At 44.3% G+C, this 22,004-nt stretch overlaps 1 protein-coding gene across 2 annotated transcripts; it reads left to right on the top strand.

Moving 5' to 3' along the window:
* The first annotated feature begins 752 nt into the window (after positions 1-752).
* On the top strand, positions 753-21,821 carry LSM12 (LSM12 homolog). 2 transcript variants are annotated; one of them, XM_058561138.1, is made up of 5 exons: positions 756-916; positions 2,724-2,857; positions 17,720-17,829; positions 19,238-19,364; positions 20,150-21,821. In XM_058561138.1, the coding sequence occupies exons 1-5, from the start codon at positions 793-795 to the stop codon at positions 20,240-20,242; spliced, it is 588 nt and encodes a 195-aa protein (XP_058417121.1). In that variant the 5' UTR covers positions 756-792; the 3' UTR covers positions 20,243-21,821. The 2 variants fall into 2 exon arrangements, with proteins under 2 accessions (XP_058417122.1, XP_058417121.1); XM_058561139.1 differs by lacking the exon at positions 2,724-2,857 and having other exon boundaries at positions 753-876.
* Positions 21,822-22,004: the final 183 nt, after the last annotated feature.

Below are 22,004 nucleotides of genomic sequence, written 5' to 3'. Positions count from 1 at the left end.
GTGATCATGGAGGAACTACTATTTATTAAAGACCTACTACATGCCATGCATTTGTACATATTATCTCACTTAACCTCCTGACTACTCTATGAGGTATTATCTAATATAGTATAGCAGTAAATAGCACTGTCTTTGGAAAAAGGTAGATTGAATCCTTGCTAGCTGTGCGACCCTGGACAAGTTTAGTCTCTCTAAGACTTAGTTTCTTAACCTGTAAAATGAAGATATTGATTCTTACCTCAAAGCGTTGTTGGATGCTCAATAAATGATATACAAAAGGTTCAGGTTTAGTAATTTGCTCCAGGTCATAGTAAGTGGCAGACCTGGGATTCCGAATCCGGTTTAGCTAATTCTATAGCCAATGTTCTTTCCACTACCACTTTGTAACTAGGTATAATCATTTTGAGCAAGTTTCGTTAAGTCCTCTGGGCCTCGGATTCCTCGTATGTAAAATATAGAGTTCATTCATTAAACTCTTGTGTCAAGGTGTGCACATAATGAAGACTGCAGCTCCTTCCTCCTTTCCCTTTTCATTCCACGTAGGTCATTTATCCTTAACTTCTAAAATGGACCCTGCAAGCACTTTACCAAGCTGGCGCAGCTGCACAAACATAATTATCCAGATTCTCCTTTATTTCCTCTTCTACCTAGGCTCCCGCCCCCCCCAGCACCAGGCCACGCCCTGGCGTGTGACGACAGCACGCCCCGTGCGTCGCGGCGCGGCGCTCACTGGGGGCCCGGCTTTCGCCCGCTGCTGCCGCCGCCGCCGCCGGCCGCGGCTGCTCTCCCAAGATGGCGGCTCCTCCGGGCGAGTACTTCAGCGTTGGGAGCCAGGTGTCGTGCCGGACGTGCCAGGAGCAGCGGCTGCAGGGCGAGGTGGTAGCCTTCGACTACCAGTCCAAAATGCTGGCTTTAAGTATCCTTCCTTGCGCGGAGCCCGAGGCCGGGCCAGCGTGTATGTGTGGTGGTGGCGGGGTGGGGGACGACGGCGGCGGCTGGGGCCCTCTCCGGGCCTAGGGGCGACCGGCTACCGCGGCACCCCGAGCGCATGCGCACGGATGTGAGCTCCCCTCCCCCTCGCACGGGTCCGTCGGTCTGCTTTGGGGACCCTGTCTCCCACCCCTTGTGGGAGCTGGGCCCCGAGCGAGGGTCGATGGGTGGAGGGGTGCTTGACACGCGGATGGCTTTTCGGGGGGAACGATATGAGAGGGAACACAGTGATGAGAAGAGGGGGTGGTCATCGGAGGGGGCTGGTGGACTGGAGCCTGGATGGAAGGGGGGCGGATAAAATCATGTGGGGAGGGGGTGTGTAGAGTAAGGAACTGCTAGTAGGGCAAGGGTGTGGAGTTTAGGAGGGGATTTGGTCCAAGGGAGGGCGGCGGGGTGGTGAGCAAATGGGCCTCGCCTGTTTTGGGGGAGTGTAACGGCAGGACAGAGTTTGTATCTGAACTGGGGATAGGGGCTTGTTTTGCTGGTGCGTGTGTATGCGTGGTGCCGTTGGGGGCGGGGAGTGCTGAATTTTAGGTTTCTCAGTCGTTTGAAAATTGCTGTTTTGGGGATGTTTGCATTGGAAACCTGGTCCAGGGAAAGGACCATGTTTTTCAGGGGCGTGTGAAGGGATGTGTGGGTTACAGGTGAAAGAGTAAGTTATCTTCTCTTGCTTAGCTCAGCACATGGAATTCTGACTTTTCCATGGTAGTAGCCTACCCTTTTGAAATTGGCAGTGTTAAGCAGAATGGAAAAGGTGGCCTGCTTCTTTGGGGTGGAAGTGATTTCTGAATTACTCCAGGAAACTCAATCTTGGAAACAAAATACTTCCTGGTTGTAATAAATGTGCCACCCCTTCCCCTTTTATTTGAGCCACAGGTGGGTTTATTTGGATTTTTTTTTTTTTTGAGGCGTAATCCTTTATGGCTTCTTTCAAAAGGAAGTTTCCTACTGAGTCTGCTGCATTTGAGTGGCAAGTATTTTAATTCATTTAACCATTAGTAGATTTCTAGCTTATTAGGAGGATGTTCTCTGAAGCTAATTACAGCAAGAACATTTACTTTTTTTTTTGCTTTTTTTTTAATGCAGGAATTCATACCTGGACCAAATAAGACCCTTTACATTAGTAGTTTAGTTGGAAGCGTTTTGGAATGAGGAATTAACTCTATTTTTCATTGGCATACAGTATGCTCTTGATAAATGGTTGGAGAATGAGTGAGTGAATGAATGAATAAATGGGTTCACTAGCTGGGTCACCTTGAGTGAGTTTCCTTTCCAGTACTGTAGTTTTCCCCTCTGCAAAATGGGAAATCTCAAATCTAAAAAAGTGAAAAGAGCACTCTATAGATGTAGGGAGTATTATGGCAAGAACAGAAAGTGCCTGTCATTTGTGGTTCATTAGGTTCAAGACAAACAGTATACACATGGTATTGAAACTGCATTATTCCTCTCCATAACACTGGTAGAGAGAAAGTGACAGAAACCCTTTTGAGGCTTCCAATTTTGGATTGTATTTGGCTTTGAAAAGGTTGAGTTCTTTTGGTTATGGGGTTGAGCGGGAGGAAGGTGATAGGCAGAGATTTCCTGAGGAGAGCTGTGATTCTCGTGAGGCTCCCCCCTCTTGCTCGTGGCACACCTTTTACACAAGCCTTGTGTGAATTGTGTTTTCCATGCCCCTTTTGGGATGTGTTGGTACTCTGCTTGCCCCTATTTCCTTAACTTTATTTTCTCACCAGAATGTCCCTCTTCCAGTGGAAAGCCCAACCACGCAGACATCTTGCTCATAAACTTACAGTATGTTTCAGAAGTGGAAATAATTAATGACCGAACAGAAACCCCTCCTCCCCTAGCTTCACTCAATGTTAGTAAGGTAAGGACTTGAGGGCAGTTCTGGCTCTCCAAAATGGTGGGAAAATTGAGTCTCATTGACTCTTGGTGATACAGACATTGTCCATTGTTTGGTTTTCATTTTTTCATTGACTTATAATTGTTTGTTCTGATATCTTTTTAAGAAATATATCAGTTTAGTTTTTCTCTTTATTCCTGGATGTTTTCAGAAGATTTTAAGACACATCTTAATGCCCCGAGTTGAGAGCTCACTTTTGTCTTTTGTCAAAGAGGGCATTTTTTTTTTTTTTTTTTTTAATCTGGAGTCCACGTGTGAACTTATGTTGTTGGTGGGGTTGGGTAGGGGTGTTGCCTGTGAACCTCCTGAAATTGTGTATTTGTGTTTCCTGGGTGAAGATATGGAGTATTTTTCAGATTCTCAGAGAAATTCATGACCTACAAAAATATGAAAAGCACTGCCTTGGAGCTTCATTTTTGTCTTCATGTTTGAATTTTGAGGTCTAACAAAATTAGAGGTTTAGGATATTTTAATCTTGAACGTACAAATTGATATCTGGGATCCCCCAAATCGCTGTGTTGATTCTTCAGTTCAGCCAGAGTTCATGTTGATCAGTAAAAATAATACCCCAAGCCCTATTGTAGCCTTTGCTGTCCCCTGTACTTGAAACAGTCTTCTTTCCAGAATGACTGGAGCCTTATTCATCAGGACTTAGTTAAATGGCACCTCTTCCAAGAAATCTTCTCTGATTACCCAGGCTAAAGTAATTTGCCCCCATTATTCGCTCTTATAGTACTATATCCTTAAGAGCTAAGATGACGTATCATTTATAGTCCAACCCCGAGACATTTTTGAGAGTAAAGGGGCTGCTTTTGTTTTATACTGGGACTAGTATAGATCTATAGATGTGTGTGTCCCGGGCAAACTGGGACCTAAGTTTACCCTATTCATAGCCTTTTTGTAATTATAATTGTATATCATTTGTTTACTTTTCTATCTCACCAGACTGTGTTCTGTGAGGATGGGAACCATACCTGTTTTCTTCATCACTGAATGTAAAGAGGCTTGCACAAATAAATATTTGTTGAATGAATAAGTTAGGCCTTTGATTTCAGTAGCAGTTGCTTTCCTTAAGTCTCTTGAATTAGTGAGGTGGAAGTTTTTCCCTCTAGAGGAGTCTTGAAATAATGTATATTCCCTTGCCTTTCTTGGGAATGTGGTGTGTTCGCTACAAGTCAGCAAAGCAAGGAAACACTCAGGCAGCTGAAACAATAGAGGGTAACTGAGGCTAGCAGAATGTAGTTAGTTCAGATCTAGAGCTGCCTTCTTTCCAGATTCCAGGGAAATGCCACATGTTTTCTAGTGATGGCTGAGGACAGGTTCGCAAGGGTCTTGGGTTTCATATTAAAGGCTGTTGCATACAGTACCTCCCATTCTTAGAAACCTATAGATTTTTGAAACTCTGGCTTAGTCAGATACCTCATACTACAGTATAGGAGATCTTTGGGTGATCATCTGTTAGCTGAAGAGATTTTAAAAGATTCAAGTGAAATAGTTTATTGAGGAGAAAAATAGGCTGTAAGTTATTCTTTGGTATTTAGAAGGTGTGAGAAGTCTGTCACTAATTAACTGCACCTTTCGTGAGTAGTAGAGGAAAGATTATCTGAAAAAGGGACGATTTTCTCAAATTGAAGAGATACTGAGTTTCTCCTCTTGTGACCAAGTGCCACCATTTATCTGAGAGGGCTTGGAGTGTATGGGTGGGACTGTTAAGTGGGACCTGTTCAGAAGCAATTCTCTTACAGTTGACCTCAGATAGAAATAGTTCTTGGTTCTTTAGTTCGTGGATTAACTTTGCCTTTAGGATTTTGCTTTCTGCTGGTCAGTTTTAGTTGTTTACTAGCATTATTGTAAACTAATTGTTTACCCACTCTTTCAAGAAAGCAGCAGGAAATAATAGGTTGGGGAATACCAGAAATCTTTATTTTTCTTACTTTGTGGCCTGCTTGCCAAGTCTTGAAAAAGGTTTGCTGGGAAGAGGAGACAGAAACTAAAAACTAAAGTTAGGTGGGAGGGGTATCTTTGGATTTCATTTATTCATTTTTCCATTTGTAAAGATGTTTATGAGTAAGCTATATTGGCTTTTCCTTTGAAACCAACCTTTGAGGATGCTTTGTGATTCCTCCTTGGATTCATTTAGAGTTAGAAGAGCCTCTTGGGTTATTACTGAAAACAGCCAATTTGGGCAGCTGTTTACATGTTCCTTGAATGACATGAAAAGTTCATCTCATTTAAGTGCATGGACTTGGTTTTTTTAAAGATAGGGGATTGTTTAAGCATATTAGAAGGGAACTGAAGTGTTCCGAGACCCCTAGAAGAAAACTGTTGATGCTCGCAGACTAGGGGAGCACTACTTGTGTACTCCACTTCCAGTGGAAGATACTGTCACATGTTGGCTCATCTTGCTGACATAGTAAGTGCTCTGTTTAATTAAACCTGTTGATATAAACTGGATATTTGTTTACTCCAACCCAGCAGGAAATGGAAGAGAAGGCCTTTTAAAGGAAATACTTAATTCCAGCCCAACTAGAGAGAGTATGAACTAGCAATTCTTGGAGATGAGCCTCTTTTGCTTTCAGTTGACAGTTTACTGCAGGCTAAGAAATCCTCTGTCTATCTACAGCAGTGGGATGTAAGAGGAAGCTTGGAAGAGGACGGTGGGGTTGCAGAAGGTGGAAGTTTTGAATATCATTTTAACTTCTCCACAGTAACATTGTACCCTGTTGAAGTGTTCTGAATTTCCTGACTACAACACAGAAACATTTAAATAAAAGTACAGAAGCACACCAAAGCCAAGCATAAGTGAGCTTCAGGTTATTTACCATGTGGCTTATTAGTTTACTCTGTCACGAGGAAGGCTTAAATATTGCTTGAGGATGAGAGCCCTAGGGTCTGCGTGATAGGGTGAAGTATGGTATTTCTTAACAAGTTCCTTTGAATTGACTCCACATCTTGTTCTCTGGGGATAAAGATTGCCCAAGGGTTAGTAGTACTCTCGGGAGATGATTTGGGACATGTCAACATTAACAAGGTTTTTTTATGTAGCATTTAGCAAACATTTACTGAAAATCTTATTTTGTGCAAGGCATTGTGGTAAGCTCTGTTGAGGACCATACCTTACATTTTTCTAGTGCTTTACAGTTTACAAAGAGCTTTGACACATCTCATTTCATCCTCAGAATCATTCTGTGTGATCTTTAGAATATATTTTATTTTTAGTTTAATGATAAAACAGGCTTATCAGTTTAAGTGACTTGTTCTAGGTTATATGGCTGATAGTGTGGGAACTAATATTTTTAAGTGCCACCCTCTGAAGTAGCAATTGGTAGACATCTCATTTAATCCTAACAACAGTTCTTATGGTGTGGGTACCATCACCATCTTACAGAAGAGTAAACTGAGGCTCAGAGAAGATGAGTCACTAGCTTAAGATCATACAACTGGTAAGTGATAGAGCTGAGATTTGAACTCAGACCTTTTTTTTTTTTTCCTCCTGAGGAAGATTTGCCCTGAGCTAACATCTGTTGCCAATCTTCCTCTTTTTTTTGCTTGAGGAAGATTAGCCCTGAGTTAACATCTATGCCAGTCTTCCGCTATTTTGTATGTGGGTTACCATCATAGCATGGCTGACAAGCAGTGTAGGTCCATGCCCAGGATCTGAACCAGGCCACCAAACATGCCAAACTTAACCACTACACCACTGGGCTGGCACAGGTATGATATTCTGATGGCAGAGTCCTGTGTCTTTTCTGCTACTATGTGCTTAGCCCAAGGAGCTTATAGAGTAGTTTGGTGAAATGAAATGAATACCCAAATAGCTATGATCCTAAGTAATGTTTCTAAGTAAAGAGAAATGTCTGTGTTATGTGGTCAGGAGCCGTGTGGTGTAGTAGAAAGAATATAGGACCCAAGCAGATAAGTCTTTAAAATCACTTCTCTGCCTCTTAACCTTACTAAGCATCAGTTTCCTTGCTGTAAAAATGGGATAACGTTAGTACCTATCTCATGGAATTGTTATGAGGATTAGGTCAAGGTGACTAGAGTTGGCAGATGTTAGTTCTGTTCTCCTTCATTATCTACGTGTAGCCAACTGGTGTTCCTTGAATTATGGGATAGGGGCAAGAAGGGGGGTGGGGGGGAGTCTGACAAAGGGAAAGCAGCCAAGAACGTTGACACTACTATTACTATGTCAGTCCTTCCTAGCATTGGAGCTGACATTCATTCACTTATTGGAACTTGGCAACCCAAGATTGGGGAAAGTCAAAATTGTATTGGATACTATTAATATATAATATCTTATCATTAAATGATGTTTTTAAGAGACCTCTTGTTGGTGACCAGAATTAACTTGGATTTCCAGGGCAGTGTTATCAGGTGGCATAGTTAAGTGGACACTTGCCTGAGTGTTGGAGGTTAGGGTCAGCAGTCACAGAACCTAGGAGATTGTGCTTTTCTTTTTTTTTTTTTTTTTGTGAGGAAGATCAGCCCTGAGCTAACATCCGTGCTAATCCTCCTGTTTTTGCTGAGGAAGACCGGCTCTGAGCTAACATCTATTGCCAATCCTCCTCCTTTTTTTTTTCCCCAGAGCCCCAGTAGATAGTTGTATGTCATAGTTGCACATCCTTCTAGTTGCTGTATATGGGACGCCGCCTCAGCATGGCCGGACAAGTGGTGCGTTGGTGCGCACCTGGGATCCGAACCTGGGCGGCCAGTAGCGGAGCGCGCGCACTTAACCACTTAACTGCTAAACCACGGGGCCGGCCCCGAGGCTGTGCTTTTCAACCTCTGAGACTCTTAGGAAAGAACTCATTGAGTGGCCGGCCAGGTGACGCAAGTGGTTAAGCGCTCGTGCTCCGCTGCGGTGGCCCGGGGTTCGCCAGTTCGGATCCCAGACGCGCATTGACGCACTGCTTGGCAAGCCATGCTGTGGCAGCCTCCCATATATAAGTGGAGGAAGATGGGCATGGATGTTAGCCCACGGCCAGTCTTCCTCAGCAAAAGGAGGAATGGCAGATGTTAGCTCAGGGCCGATCTTCCTCACAAAAAACAAACAAAAAAAGAAGTCATTGACACGGCCAACGCAAGTGTATGTATTCACTTGCTTAGTTAAATGCGAGTGCATTGAATGAGAGGTAAGTCATCTTATCACTTTGCTGAGTTGAAGAAGACTTTCTGGAGGAGATATTTTTTTTCTGTGGGAGGAGGCAGGAAAAGGGACAAAGCATAGAAAATTGAAATCCACAGATAAGGTGTCCACCTCTCTTGCCAAACCACTGACTGGTTTGTCAGCCTCTTTTATCCATTTATTCCTTACTAACAAGCAGTGAGTGATCACATGGAACCAGAAAGAAGAGATTCAAAGAGTTTATCAGCAGTCCCTGGTAATGAAGAATGAGTTGGCTGCCTATGGATAAAAATGGTATTTGGAGATTGGTCAGGGAGTGGAAGGGCCTGGTAAGGCTGAGAAAATGGAAGAGTCACAAAGTTCGCTTTTAAAAGAAACTGCCATCAGTGCTTACCTTTAGATACGATGTTACACTGAGGGAAGAATTGACTTGTTTTTGGTTTTGAGTTCTACCAATTTCAAAGCGAAGATTTAGCATAACCTTATGACATTCTGGTGCTTTGAGGGTTAATCCTCAAGTATGATTAAATTCCTGGGGTAGTTGATAGTTTCTGCGTTATGGCCTGTGTTCATGGACCTATGCTGTTAGCCAGGCCCTTGACTGTAATGTGTTGAGGTGTGGAATTATCACCAAGTAGAATCATAACTTGGCCACCCTAAGTTTAGGGTGTATACGTATGTGTATATTGGTAGGAGGTAGAGGGTGTTCATATTATGTGTAAATGTGGGAAGGGAAATAACTACTTGTCTAGAGAAAGCAAGACTTTTTTTTTTGTCAGATAAAATTTTTCTGGCTTCCAGAAGCTGTATATAACCTATTGGCTCACTTGATTGGAATATGTTGTCAAGGTCAAAGTCCCAGGTTAGTCCACCAGTAAGTTTTGCATCTGGCCATGAGCAGACAGCTCTTTCCTCACAGAAGTGTCATGAAGATGCAAGTTGGGGGTGAAGAGGAAGAGCCCATCACCACTGAGTGACAGGGGGCATGTTAAGTAGTGAGTGCTGTCAGATGAAATCAGAGAGGTAGAGTGACTGACTACCATTTTAAAATCACTAGGCTTTTGAAGGAGGTCACATTCAGTGGCATTCAAACTTTGAAGTCAGCCTGACAGAGCCGTAGTGGGGGGTGCAGTGCTCCAGGCTAGGGTTCACGGCTCAGTTCAGGCTATAGTGCATGGCAACCAGCTGACTCATTGGGGCCTTCATGAGGTCTAGGGTTTGGTTCTGACGCGGGCTTTCTTGACATCATGGGGGTGTGGGGAGAATTGCTGTCTACCTGAAAAGACAAATTACTGAGCCCAAGTGACTCTGGCAGAGTTGTGCCTTAGGTGTGTTTTTGCAGCCACCTTTGCATTCTACCTCTTTGACACAGATGATTCAAAATAAGGACTTTACTCGTGGGTCAGTGGTGGTATCTCTTCCAGTGTTAAGAAAGGGACACTCTTAACTGGTTTAATTTTCCTGGCAGAGAACAGTCTTGGGAAAAAAACAAGTGGTGCAGTCAAGTCCTAGCATTGGAATTTTGAGACTAGCTTAGGTAAATACCAGAAACTACCGTGGAAAGTGAAGCAAATTGTACCTGAACAAGAAAATTAAAGGATCTACACACTATGCCAAAAGCTAACAGTATAGTGTGTAGAATGCAAGGAGTTTGAAAAACTGGGTTCTTTTTACAGCTGGGCTGCTAATGAATTGTGTGACCGTGTTTTGGTCAGTTGTCCTCTGGGAACTGTTCTATGAACCTCTAATTGTCAAGGTTTCTTTTCCTTTTATCCACCTCCCCTCTTTCTCCCTCTCCCTTCCAGGTGCTGGCAGTGTCAGGATGATTAAGACATTGCCTTTACCTTCAAGAATCTCGTGTTTGTTGGAAGTGGTGAGGGACAGTAGCATTTAACTTAGTGATAACGATATGGCAGGTTCAGTGTTAATGGAGGTGTAAGCAAGGTACTAGGATAGCATGGAACAAGGGGCAGCCAGCTTGTTCTGTAAAGGGCCTGACAGTAAATATTTTAGGCTTTGTGGGCTATACATTCTCTGTCACAACTGCTCAACTTTGCCTTTGTAGCAGAAGCAGCCATAGATGATATATAAACAAATGGGCATGGTCGTTTCAATAAAACTTAACTAAAATAGGTGGTTGGCTGAATTTGGCACACAAGCTCTAGCTTGCCAACCCTTGGCCTAGAGAGTGAACATTTTAGGGTTGGCTTTTCAGATGTAACAATGGAGTAGGGTCTTGAAGAATAAATGGTAATTAATTAGATAAAAGGACGGAAGTCAAATGGAATCAAGCTGATTTGCAAGGTGCTCAATTTGTCCATCTCTGCAATTTAGAAATTTCTGCTGTTCTGTCAGTGAACCAAACTGAAGGTTGTTAGTTCTCAGAAGGGAGGAAAAGGACTAGTTAAGTGCCAATATTGGTGTTAGGGGCTTTACATAGACTCCAACAGTAACCCTTCAAGATGGGCCCCAGACGAATGGACTGAGGCTCAGGAGAGGTTATGCATCTTTCTTAGGTTTGTGCAGCGAGTGAGTGGTAGGCAGGGGTTTGAGCTGGAATCTTTTTTGGGGATAAGGAGATGGCTCTTCTGTTTTACTTTGCTTTCTCTGCTCTTTTCAGAGCCCAGGAAACAACAGCACATGGCTCTTTCACTATCACTGAATGAAATCAACTTTATTTTTTTGTCAGGAAGTTCAGCCCTGAGCTAACATCTGCCAATCCTCCTCTTTTTGCTGAGGAAGACTGGCCCTGGGCTAACATCTGTGCCCATCTTCGTCCACTTTATATGGAATGCCGCCACGGCATGGCCGGACAAGCGGTGCATCACTGCGTGCCCGGGATCCTAACCGGGGCCGCCAGCAGTGGAGCGCGTGCACTTAACTGCTACGCCCCAGGGCAAGCACCCTAAAATCAACTTTTTATTCCATAACTGGGGGCCCCATTTTGGCACAAAAAATTAAAGGCATTTTTTTAACTTATTATTCCAGTTATATTTTGGAAGATACTCTGTTTAGGACTTAAGCCTCCAGCAGCTCTTATAGATGCCAGAAGGGAGAGAGTACCTTCTGGCATCTATAAGGTGGCACAAGCCACCTTCTTTGTGCTAATAATAATGATATAATAATAGTAATAATTTTTTTTCTTTTTTTTTTTGCTGAGGAAGATTGGCCCTGGGCTAACATCCATGCCCATCTTCCTCCACGTTATATGGGATGCTGCCACGGCATGGCTCGACAAGCAGTGCATCGGTGCGCGCCTGGGATCCAAACCGGCGAATCCCAAGCCACCGCAGCAGAGTGCGCGCACTTAACCACTTGCGCCGCCGGGCCGACCCCAATAGTAGTAATGTTAACAGTTCATATTTGTACAGTACCTTACAACTCCCCTAGTGCTTTCACCTACCTTATCTCCCTTGATCCTCACGGCCGTGTGAGATGGCTAATTTGAGTGTACACTCTCGGACATAGGTTGTTGAGGTCGAATTTCAGTTTACATCCCAGCCAGTTTTCTCTCTGGCAGAGCCATGTGGAGGTTCCGCAGCAGTAATGGTTTCGGGGTCTCAGGACTAGGAAATTACTCTGTTGGTGTCCAGGAGGTTTAGTTGTCTGTTGTAGCTATGAATAATGTATGGTGACATAATTACAAATAACTAGCAAAAACTATTGACTTTGCTGACAGCTAGTTTTTGTTTTAAACCAGGTAAGAGACAAAACTTTGCTGATAGTGTGTACTGACTGTACACACTGACTTGGGGCTGGTCTCTCTTGCATGGCAGCAAGATGATGGTTTAACAAGTATTGTGTCGAAGCCTAGAGACTGAGGCGGCACTATGGCCCCTGGATTTGCAGGGTGTTTTTCGTCATAGCTGAAAGCACTCAACATATCTTTTTTTTTTTTGTGAGGAACATCAGCCCTGAGCTAACATCCATGCCAATCCTCCTCTTTTTGCTGAGGAAGACTGGCCCTGAGCTAATATCCATGTCCATCTTCCTCCACTTTATGTAGGACACCACCACAGCATGGCCTGACAAGCGGTGTGTCGGTGCACACCTGGGATCCGAACCCAGGCTGCCAGCAGCAGAGCGTGCGCACTTAACCACTACGCCACGGGGCCGGCCCCAGCACTCAACATATCTTAACATTCAAGTGCAGGAGACTTCCTTGACTTACCTTCTCTAGACTTCGCACGTCAGAAAATGATGGTCCAGGGAATACCTATCCTTCTTGGCCTGAATTGCGTTCTTACACAGGATCTGTTCTCATAAAAGCCTTCCTGTGAATTACCTTTAACAAAAGAAATAAAGGATGTCCTTGAAGTTTAGGGTGAGACTGGGACCCTTTTCAGAAAAGAGAGGCCCCTCACTAAAAGGCAGACAGTTGTGTTCTGTACTAGAGAGGGACATTGATGGAAATCCAGAATTCACTGATGAAAAGAGAATGTGGCAGCTTAGTCTTAAAGTATTTTCTTTTTTATAAAATATTTTCTTTTGCATTCAAATTTATAACTATACTTCCAACAATAATTTATTTTTTAATTGTATTTATTTATTTTTTTCCCCCAAAGCCCCAGTAGATAGTTGTATGTCATAGCTGCACATCCTTCTAGTTGTATGTGGGACGTGGCCTCAGCATGGCTGGAGAAGCGGTGCGTCGGTGCGCGGCCGGGATCCGAACCCAGGCCGCCAGCAGCGGAGCGCGCGCACTTAACCTCTAAGCCACAGGGCCGGCCCCTAGACTTGTTTCTTAGGTGGAACTGTTTGAGTGTAGGGTTAAGAACACAAACTCTGGAGTTCAAATCCAGACTCTCCTGCTTGTGGCTTGGTGAACTTGGGCAAGTTTCTTAACAGCTGTGCCTTAGTTTCTCCATCTATTAAAGTAGGAGTAATTTTAGTCCCTACTTCGTAGGATCGTTGTGTGGATTAAATGTTTAATACGTGTAAAGTGTTAGCTTGGTGCCTGGCATGGGGTAAGCTCTCAGTCAACGAGTTAGCTCTTAGAATTTTAGGTTCACTGTCAGGCCTCTTTGGCTCTACCCTTCCCTTGTTTAATTCAGTGTCTTGATTCATTATTATGTATTCTAGGACACGACTTCAAGTAGGGTACTCTTATTTTTTGAGTTCCCAACTATGCAACATTGTAAAGTATAGTATTTTATTAGAAACTTTCAAACAGGAGCTTTCAGCTAGGGAACAGGAAGACTTGGGGATATTGATAGTTGGAAGAAATCATTTTGAGAGCCTACTTGTTGCTAGCTAAGAATGAGGGCTTTCCAAGAATGTGCCGCAGAATTGAAACAACAGGAGCAGGCATGGGCTCTTAGGATGACAGTTGTTCTTGGCTGCTCTGGTTTGCCATCGCTCAGCCTCCATTGGGCCTTGCAGGCAGCACCAGCCGTTCTGGGGCAGCAGCTGTGGTGCCTCCTAACCCCTCTGTGAAGGCAGCTGCTTGGAAGGCCCGAATACACAGAGAGGACAAACTGAGAGTGGCTCATGGGAGTCAGTAGGTCACATCCAGCAGGTTCTTCTCTGGACTCTGCTTCCCTTGTTGTATCAGCTGTCACAGCCTGTTAAATACTTGTGGTAGGAATCCCTCTGGATTCCCCATAGCACCTGTGCATTTGTGGTCTGGGTGTGTGGAAGAAAGATGGCCCAGCTGGTGACTGACTAACAAGATGACGTGCATATTGCTTGGATTTTGTTGTTGTTCTGGCTGCTGCTGCTTCTCCATGTCACTGAGTACAGGCAGAGATACATGCTATTGGTGTTCATTAATTCCCTCACTCAAGGGTTACCCAGCAGCAGGCATGACTAGAAGTCTTTTAATATTGATGTGCTTTGGTATCAAGTTCATGCACTTTTCTCCAGTGTCCACATCAAGGTTCTATATATAAAATGGCCACAGGAGGAAGTACTGGTTAGTAGGCAAGAAATAACTGTTTTCACTGGGAATCATGAAATAAAAGGAGAGGCAGGTAAGCACAGGTTGTCTTGTGCAGTCATTTCAGTTAAGCTACGTGCACATTAGTAACAAATATTTGTAAGTTTGTGATTCTTGGTTTGCCTGAACCCAGCCTGTTCTTAAAGTTGGTGTCTTTAATATTCTTTGAGATTCTAAGCAGTTAGTGCTTCAGTTTTGATTGGAAGAGAGGCCAGCAGCTAGCATGTTTGCATTGAAAATAGATGTAGTATATGGTGATAGTCATTAAATTTAAAAAATTGCAATCCTGATGACCCTCCCAAGCCTAAAAGACACACCCTGCACCTTCTTTACTGAAGGCAGCTTTTATTGGTTCCCTCTGGTGGTTTGACAATAACCATAAACTTAGTGACTTGTAATAACTGGACCGTTTATAGATATGATTAGATGTGGGGAAATTTAGATCTGTGTAACAGCTAACTTGAGAGTGGAGTGATAGTCACTTGCTTTACAAAAGGAGGCTTATCCACATTTTTCATGAGTTTTCAGGAGCGTGCCTAAAAAGAGCAAAGTAATCTCCCTTCCCCTCTCGCCTCCAATTTTGAGAAGAAACACTTATAGGGCTGGCCCCATGGCTTAGCGGTTAAGTGTGCGCGCTCTGCTGCTGGTGGCCCAGGTTCGGATCCCGGGCGCGCACCGACGCACCGCTTCTCCGGCCATGCTGAGGCCGCGCCCCACATACAGCAACTAGAAAGATGTGCAGCTATGACATACAACTATCTACTGGGGGCTTTGGGGGAAAAATAAATAAAATTATGAAATCATTGTTTGGTGACCATTGTGTTGCTGTTACTCAGGCTGTCTAAACTAATCACTTCTGACTGAGATTTATATCCATTTTATTTCGCCTCTGGCAAAAATTCGAAAGTGTCTCCTCTCCCAGCCTTTTTCCCCCCTCTTCTTGCTTAATTTGTCAGTCCGTTCTTAAGCATTCTTTGTAGATGCCTGGTTTCCCTGAGCCAACTCCTCTCTTAGTAAATGGGTTGATGTTATGTTTTTAACCTACTATGTAGGTGACAAGGATATTTTACTCTGAAAACCCAGACTATCTAGTCAACACAAGCTTTATAGAAGCAGCTTTGTCTGACCCAACATTGGGAGATGTTTTTGGTCTTCAGGGATAAACATTTTTAAAAAGACCTTAAAGTGAGGCTCTCCTCCCTGCTCATGGGGTAAACATCTGCCTGACCACTGGCTGCTTCCCAGAAGCTCTGCAGGAGCTTGGTTAATCCAAGGGAGCTCCTTTGCCCTGCAGTTTTCCGTTCTTTCCCTGGAGACTTCAGATTTTCTACAGGGTTGTTTGGAAAGTGAGACTCAAGGAAACTCCTTGTTACCAGGGTTTTCTTGGTGACTGAGTAAGCTTTGCTTGTTGCTGCTTAAAATACAGCACCAGCAGTTCTCTTTCCACAGAAACTGAGTGCTTTCAAGCCACGAGGCTGTCTTGCTGCAGGTGGGATTGCCAGTGCTCGAGGGAATGCACTCGGCCCTGTGCATTTTTTCCTATGGAAAGTTGTAGCGTGGTGAGGCCAGAGTGGCAGGACCGGGCTTGAAAGATTATTTATTTACTGCTGCTGAATCTCTCTCCATGTCCTGGGGACCTTGTTTTAGCAGGAGCTCTGGCTTCAAATCGCTGCAGAGTTTTGGCCTTTCTTCCCTTTTTCGCCTAGGAAGACTGAAATTACCATGTGTATGAGCTAGCTCTTTTATGCTCACACGCTCTCCTCCCTCTGACAGTCTTTGAAACCAGAGGCAGGGATGAAACTCCCCAGTTCCCCATAACCCAATCGAAGGCCTCCTTTTCTCCTTCATAGTCAAACCCATGCCTTAAGAAAGTGCTTCATTTTACCAACAATTAGACGCTTTGCTTACGTTTCCCCCGTAGAACTAGATTTGGTTTATGGTTTGAAGGGTCACTGTTAAAGCAGAATATAGATGTTTAAGAATTCCAAGCATCTAGGTACTTTGGGAATGTGCTGGAGGTATGATCTGTCTTTGTATTTAAGGAGCTGGTGTTTGAGGACAAATTGTGTGTTCTCATGTGTGTGTTTGTGCATATGTCTTTGGTATGCTGCAGCATCAGTATATACTAAGCTGTTCGTGTTCATGGTTCTGAAAATCTCCACATCATTTGTTTGACTTTCAGATGCGTTATCTGCCCCTTTTTTTTTAACCATCTTGTCCAGCATACTTGTTTTGTCTTACACTCAAATTTGTACTTCTGGAGTCTCTAGCAGCCAATAGTGTGGGGTGGGGACCAGAAACGTATTAGAAGGGCAATAGGGGGGCCGGCCCCGTGGCTTAGTGGTTGGGTGCGCGTGCTCTGCTACTGGCGGCCCGGGTTCAGATCCCGGGCGGGCACCAATCCACCGCTTGTCAGGCCATGCTGAGGCCGCGTCCCACATACGGCAACTAGAAGGATGTGCAACTATAACATACAACTATCTACTGGGGCTTTGGGGAGAAAAAGGGGGCAAAAAAAAGGAGAAGGATTGGCAATAGATGTTAGCTCAGGGCCGGTCTTCCTCAGCAAAAAGAGGAGGATTAGCACGGATGTTAGCTCAGGGCTGATCTTCCTCACAAAAAAAAAAAAAAGGGCAGTAGGGATTAACAGGGTATCCACCTCTGTTGGGGGGGATTTACTAGATAATTTTAGTAGGCTACTAGATTTTACTGGAGGTTTTTTTTTTATCAGTTTGTGATTGTTCCACTAGAGGGCAGTTAAAGAACAGACATGAGATAGAATGCAGACCATTCCTTTTTGCAAAGAGCAGGATAGCTACAGCTCAAGTTGAAGGTGGACAGTATCCATGGTTAGGTTTATTTGAGTCTTGGCTTCCTATACGAACACAGATAATGGTACTAGAAGGGCAGTCTTTAGAACCACAAATTCTGGTGTATGAAGGTGTGGTAGACATTAATTTCTAAACCTGAGGCTCTAGCACAGTAGCTGATAAAAATTCTTCTTCTTTTTTTTTTTTTCTGAGGAAGATCAGCCCTGAGCTAATATCCAGGCCAATCCTCCTCTTTTAGCTGAGGAAGACCGGCCCTGAGCTAACGTCTCTTGCCAATCCTCCTCCTTTTTTTCCCTTTTGCTCCCCAAAGCCCCAGTAGATAGTTGTATGTCATAGTTGCACATCCTTCTAGTTGCTGTATGTGGGACGCTGCCTCAGCATGGCCTGACAAGTGGTGCATCGGTGCGCCCCCGGGATCCAAACCTGGGCCACCAGCAGTGGAGCGTGTGCACTTAACCACTAAGCCACGGGGCCGGCGCCTGATAAAAATTCTTAATTCTCTCCTTTCATAGAAATGTATGCATTACCTTTTATCTCTGAGCATCACTTCCCCTCAGTTACCTCCCCCGTTACACTCTGTACCTGTATACTGTTGCCCTGCTCTGTTTTCTTCCTAGAAGTTACCTTGTTTATGTTTTTGTTGTCTGTCCCCCCCCCCCCCCTTCAGTGCTGTATCTCTAACTTAGCACACTGAATGTCTGGCATGTGGTAGGCCCTCAATAAGTATTGAAAGGAAGGAATGTTTGCCAGGAATAGCAGTAACTATTCAGGTATATTGTATGTGTTTTTGTTTGTTTCACTTTTGATCTCTGAGAAAACTGAATCTACCCAAACCAGTCTTTCCCAGCTTCCTTTCCTCAACTTAGGTCCTGACTGTTGGGAAGAATGAAGGTGAATGCTTTTCTGAGTCTCTTTCCTCTCCCCCACCCTAGCTTGCCAGCAAAGCACGGACAGAGAAGGAGGAGAAGCTGAGCCAGGCCTATGCAATCAGCGCTGGTGTCTCCCTAGAGGGCCAGCAGCTCTTCCAGACCATACACAAGACGTGAGTTGGGGGAGCATAGGAGTCCCTTGTCTGGGGGGTGATGCTGCCTGGCTGTGCTGCTTGGTGGTGGTTGTGTTTCTGAAAGTCATCAGGGAAGCTGGGTAGTGTGTTGGTAGTACCTCGGCATGCAGAGATGCGGGTGCTTGTCGCCTTTCCATACAGAAGAATGGTTTAATCGTGGACAAATTGTCCTCTCTGAGCTTCAATTTGTTCGTCTGTAGAACTTCCTTTTGGGTTAGATTATCCCTAAGGGTCCCTCTAGGCCTAGTATTTCATAATTTAGAACTAGTGATTTCTTTCTCTGTTATTATTTTGATCTTGTACCTTTCTCTAAAAGCTGATGCAGTTTTATTAAGGGAAAGTTATATCTGTCTCACTTTTCTCAATTGTACATTGGGGTGAACATAGGGAGTTAGAGCAGAAGGCCACCTTATTACCACCTCCTAAAAGACATTTTGTCACAGCAGAAGTCATTTGACTCTCCACTAGCTTCCCTAGCTGCTGAAATCTGAAGCATTTGACACCCCCCCCCCCCCGCCCCCCGGCTGCCTTCTGTTACCCTATTTAACCACCTGGGTCTGGTGCACAGATGGCAGCTGGCATCAGAGCTGTTTGAGGCCATGGTGTGAGTATCTGAACATTTACAGGTATGTGAAGGAATTCTCTTAGTAACATCAGCTGCTCTGGGGTTCCCCAAGTGTGAACTGGAATGGCTTTTCCCGGTCTGGCAAGTGCCCAGCTGTCTGATAATTCAGAGAGGCCAGTTTGAGGAGCAGCTTCCATTTTGGGTGGTGGGGGCAGAGTACAGATCACAATAAGATGGGGAGTTTGTTCTTTTGTCTTTGTAAAGGTACTGTTTCCCCCTAGGCCAGTGGTTGGCAAACTATAGCCAGTGGGCCAAATCTGCTCATTTGTTTGCATATCATCTGTGGCTGCTTTTATGGTACAGTGGCAAAGTTCAGTAGTAATGACAGATTGTATGGCCTGCAAAGCCTAAAATATTTGCTGTCTGACCCTTTATAACAAAGTTTGCCAACCTCTGCCCTAGGCTGCTACTTAAGTTGAATCTAGTGGCCTGAGCCTAGCTGTTTATTTGTAACTCAACTTTGGTTTGGACTTCTGAGGCTGCCGTCAAGTTTTCTGTGGTTTTCCAGGTCCGTAATGCTTCAGAGTAATTCTTCTGGGCCCTCCTCGAAATAAATATGTATCAGTTTCATTGCTTTTCCTAGCCGGTGGTGCCCAGGAAATGTTTCTTGGCTACTCCTTCCTGTGGGCTGTAGGCATCTAGTTGTTGGCTGAGTGGTGAACTGGGAACTTGGGATCAGCTTTCTGGAGTTGTTTATTCATCAGGCAGGAGGTGTGGGATACCCACCAGTGGTAACTTTCACCTGCTCTTGTCTCCTTCCAGCATTAAAGACTGTAAATGGCAAGAAAAAAACATCGTAGTCATGGAAGAAGTTGTTATTACACCCCCATATCAAGTGGAAAACTGTAAAGGCAAAGAGGGGAGTGCACTGAGCCATGTACGCAAAATAGTAAGTAAAGGAGCCGTGAAACTTCAGGGAAAGGATGATTCCTTGGCCTTCACCCCTCCAGCATCAGGGCAGGATATTGTGCTGCAATCCTTGCCTCCTCTGACACAGCCAGCCTGTGAGCAGCCCTGCCTAACCACCCTGCCTCCCTGCACTGTGGTGCTCTGCAGCTGTGGCTTAGACACTTCTATGGGGGTGGAACCACTGGGCAGTGTAGAATAAAGCAAGTGGTCAACCCCATGTCCTCTGAGGTGTGGCTTTTTGGAATTAGTCAGACCATTCCATGGTATTGGGCCTGAGCAGTTCCTCTCATCCCAGGCTGGGTTCTTCTCAGGAAGGGCTGGTTGGTATAAATCAGTTGCCTTGGGTGTCTCTGACCCTGTGTATGTTATCTGACTTTCTAGATTGAGTTGCAGCATTTGTAGAAACAAACTGAGCATTGAGAGACCAAGATCGTGGATGTAAAAAGTTTAAGATTGTAATTTCCCAGCAGCTTTTTATTCTGCACTTGTGTGAACAGGGAGAGAGAGTTTGAGTCATAATAATCTCCTTTCATATTCTGGTTTAGTTTATGGATTTACCTTCTTTTAGCCAATCTTAGCTGAAGCTGCAAAAAATGTGACTGAAACAAGAGGCTCCCACCTATCTTGTGGCTGGGAAGGCCAACAGACAACAAGGGTCCACGAGCTGGACAATTGGGATGGGGCTGTCGAAGCCTGGAATGAACTGTTTGGGAGGCCTTGTGTGCCCATCTCCTCTTCTGACCTAGGCTGACTGGTCTCTTTCAGGTTGAAAAACATTTTAGAGACGTGGAAAGCCAAAAGATACTGCAGCGTTCACAAGCCCAGCAACCACAGAAGGAGGCTGCTCTGTCATCCTGAGTCCACACACACGGAGGACTCTTCCAGCATCCAGCCAAGGAGGCGATGGTGGCTTCAGCGGAGGCAGGCCGGGGGAGGGAAGGGATCCTATATTTCCTGTTGGCTCTTGTTAACAAAGGGTCAGCATTTCCAAATCTTAGACTTGAACAAACAAAACACCCGACAAAAAAGAACAAGAGAATAATTTAAAAGTTGAATCATTACTTGACTAACAGACTTCGGTCCACCATGTCCTTTTCACAGCCCCCCTCTGGAACAGTCACCTTGTTAATTTTATTTTTGAAAATTCCTTTCCTGCTCTGCCCTTTCACCTCTGACTTTACTTTCCTAGTCTGTCCCTGCCATCTGTTTTTATAAGTGGCTACACTTGCCTTCTGAGTGATTGAAAGAAACTTTTACATCTTCTTTTCCAAAATAAAAGTAACAAGCTGACTGTGATACTTAAGTTGAGACTAGAGCAGCAGACAGAAGTCTCACTTTAAATTTTTCTTTTTTTTTTTCTTTTCCTTTTTTTTTGTTTCTTTTTTTGCACAGGGCATGGCTTGAATTAGTTTTATTTTTCTTAACTTTAAATATATATATGAAAATATATATTAAAATGTTCTCTAAATATTTTCTGCTTCTTGCAGGTCTCTTTTTACTAGATCATGGCCGCTCTTCCCACCTCATCCCTCTGAAAATAAAAATATATTGCCCACTCCACCACCCATAGCCAGGCAACTAACTTGACTTAGTTCACAGCAAGAATCTCCTACAGCACTTTGTAGAGCCAGTGTATGCAGATGAGATTCCGTTTTGAGGGTTCCTGATGGCTTTTTAGTCTTTAACTGTGTGTGTACCAGTCTCACATTTGGCTAAAACCTCAGGATTCTCCTTCTGCCTTTTGTCTTACTTCATGGTACTAGAAGAACCTCCTCAACACTCTGTCTCCTAGATGGGAGAATCAGCTGCCCTTTCTCTTGTGCCCTCTGCAGGAAGAAGTATTTTGCATGGCACATCTCAGCTCCTTGAGGGATGATTTTCTTCCGTAAGAAACCTGGAGTCCACCTACCCCAACTTCTCTTTAAGTCTGTATCCAGAGCCACTAGCCCAGGAGAAAGCTTGGGTGACCTATAGTTTCTCTACTCTTGCCAACCTCCTACTCATGCCCTTCCCTACCCCCGTAAATATTACAAGCTTATGACAGTTTGTATGTGCTCAGCCGATGGGCAGAAAACCTGGAAAGAATTTCTGGACTTGTAGCCCACCAGTTTGTCTGTTTTGACTAACCTGCTGAGAGCTAAAACTGGCACCTGTTGCCCCTGTGCCTTCAGGATGGTCCACTGGGGCAGAGTGTGCCACTATCTGAATATCAGGCACTGAGTGGGATGTGGGTGATGCTCATGTAACTGGCTAGAGCTTTGGGGGTGGGGTGGGGGCTAACTACTATTTTTTTGGCCATGATCTCTTTCCCCTTCCTTTTTTTTTTAATTAAATAAATGGATCGAAATTAAATAATTCAAGCCCTGCCTTCAAAATGAAATTTTTTTTTTAGTATTGTTTAGCAAAAACAATAAAACCCAAATTTTTTTAACCATCACTCATGTCTTGGGTTTGTGCGTGCTTTAGAGGCCCCAGAGGGAGGGGGTCTGAGGGTATGTGTGTTTGGTTTGACCTTTCTCTTTAGATCTCTGCTTCCTACTCTTTACCCTCTCTCCTTCTACCCCCGAGAACTCATCCAGAAATACAGTGCAAAGTGTGTAGTTTAAAAAGGGGATCCAGG

Source organism: Diceros bicornis, chromosome 18 (assembly GCF_020826845.1).
Source record: "Diceros bicornis minor isolate mBicDic1 chromosome 18, mDicBic1.mat.cur, whole genome shotgun sequence".
Taxonomy (NCBI): Eukaryota; Metazoa; Chordata; class Mammalia; order Perissodactyla; family Rhinocerotidae; genus Diceros; species Diceros bicornis.
The sequence above is the reverse complement of the archived record's forward strand: the minus strand, read 5'-3'. Positions and strand labels throughout refer to the sequence as shown.

Bases quoted from the DNA above. Each gene is read 5' to 3' on its own strand.
- LSM12 (XM_058561138.1), top strand. From the start codon at position 793: ATGGCGGCTCCTCCGGGCGAGTACTTCAGCGTTGGGAGCCAGGTGTCG. The intron at 917-2,723 runs GTATCCTTCCTT...TTTTCTCACCAG, and splicing joins GTCCAAAATGCTGGCTTTAA to AATGTCCCTCTTCCAGTGGA. The intron at 19,365-20,149 runs GTAAGTAAAGGA...GGTCTCTTTCAG, and splicing joins TGAGCCATGTACGCAAAATA to GTTGAAAAACATTTTAGAGA.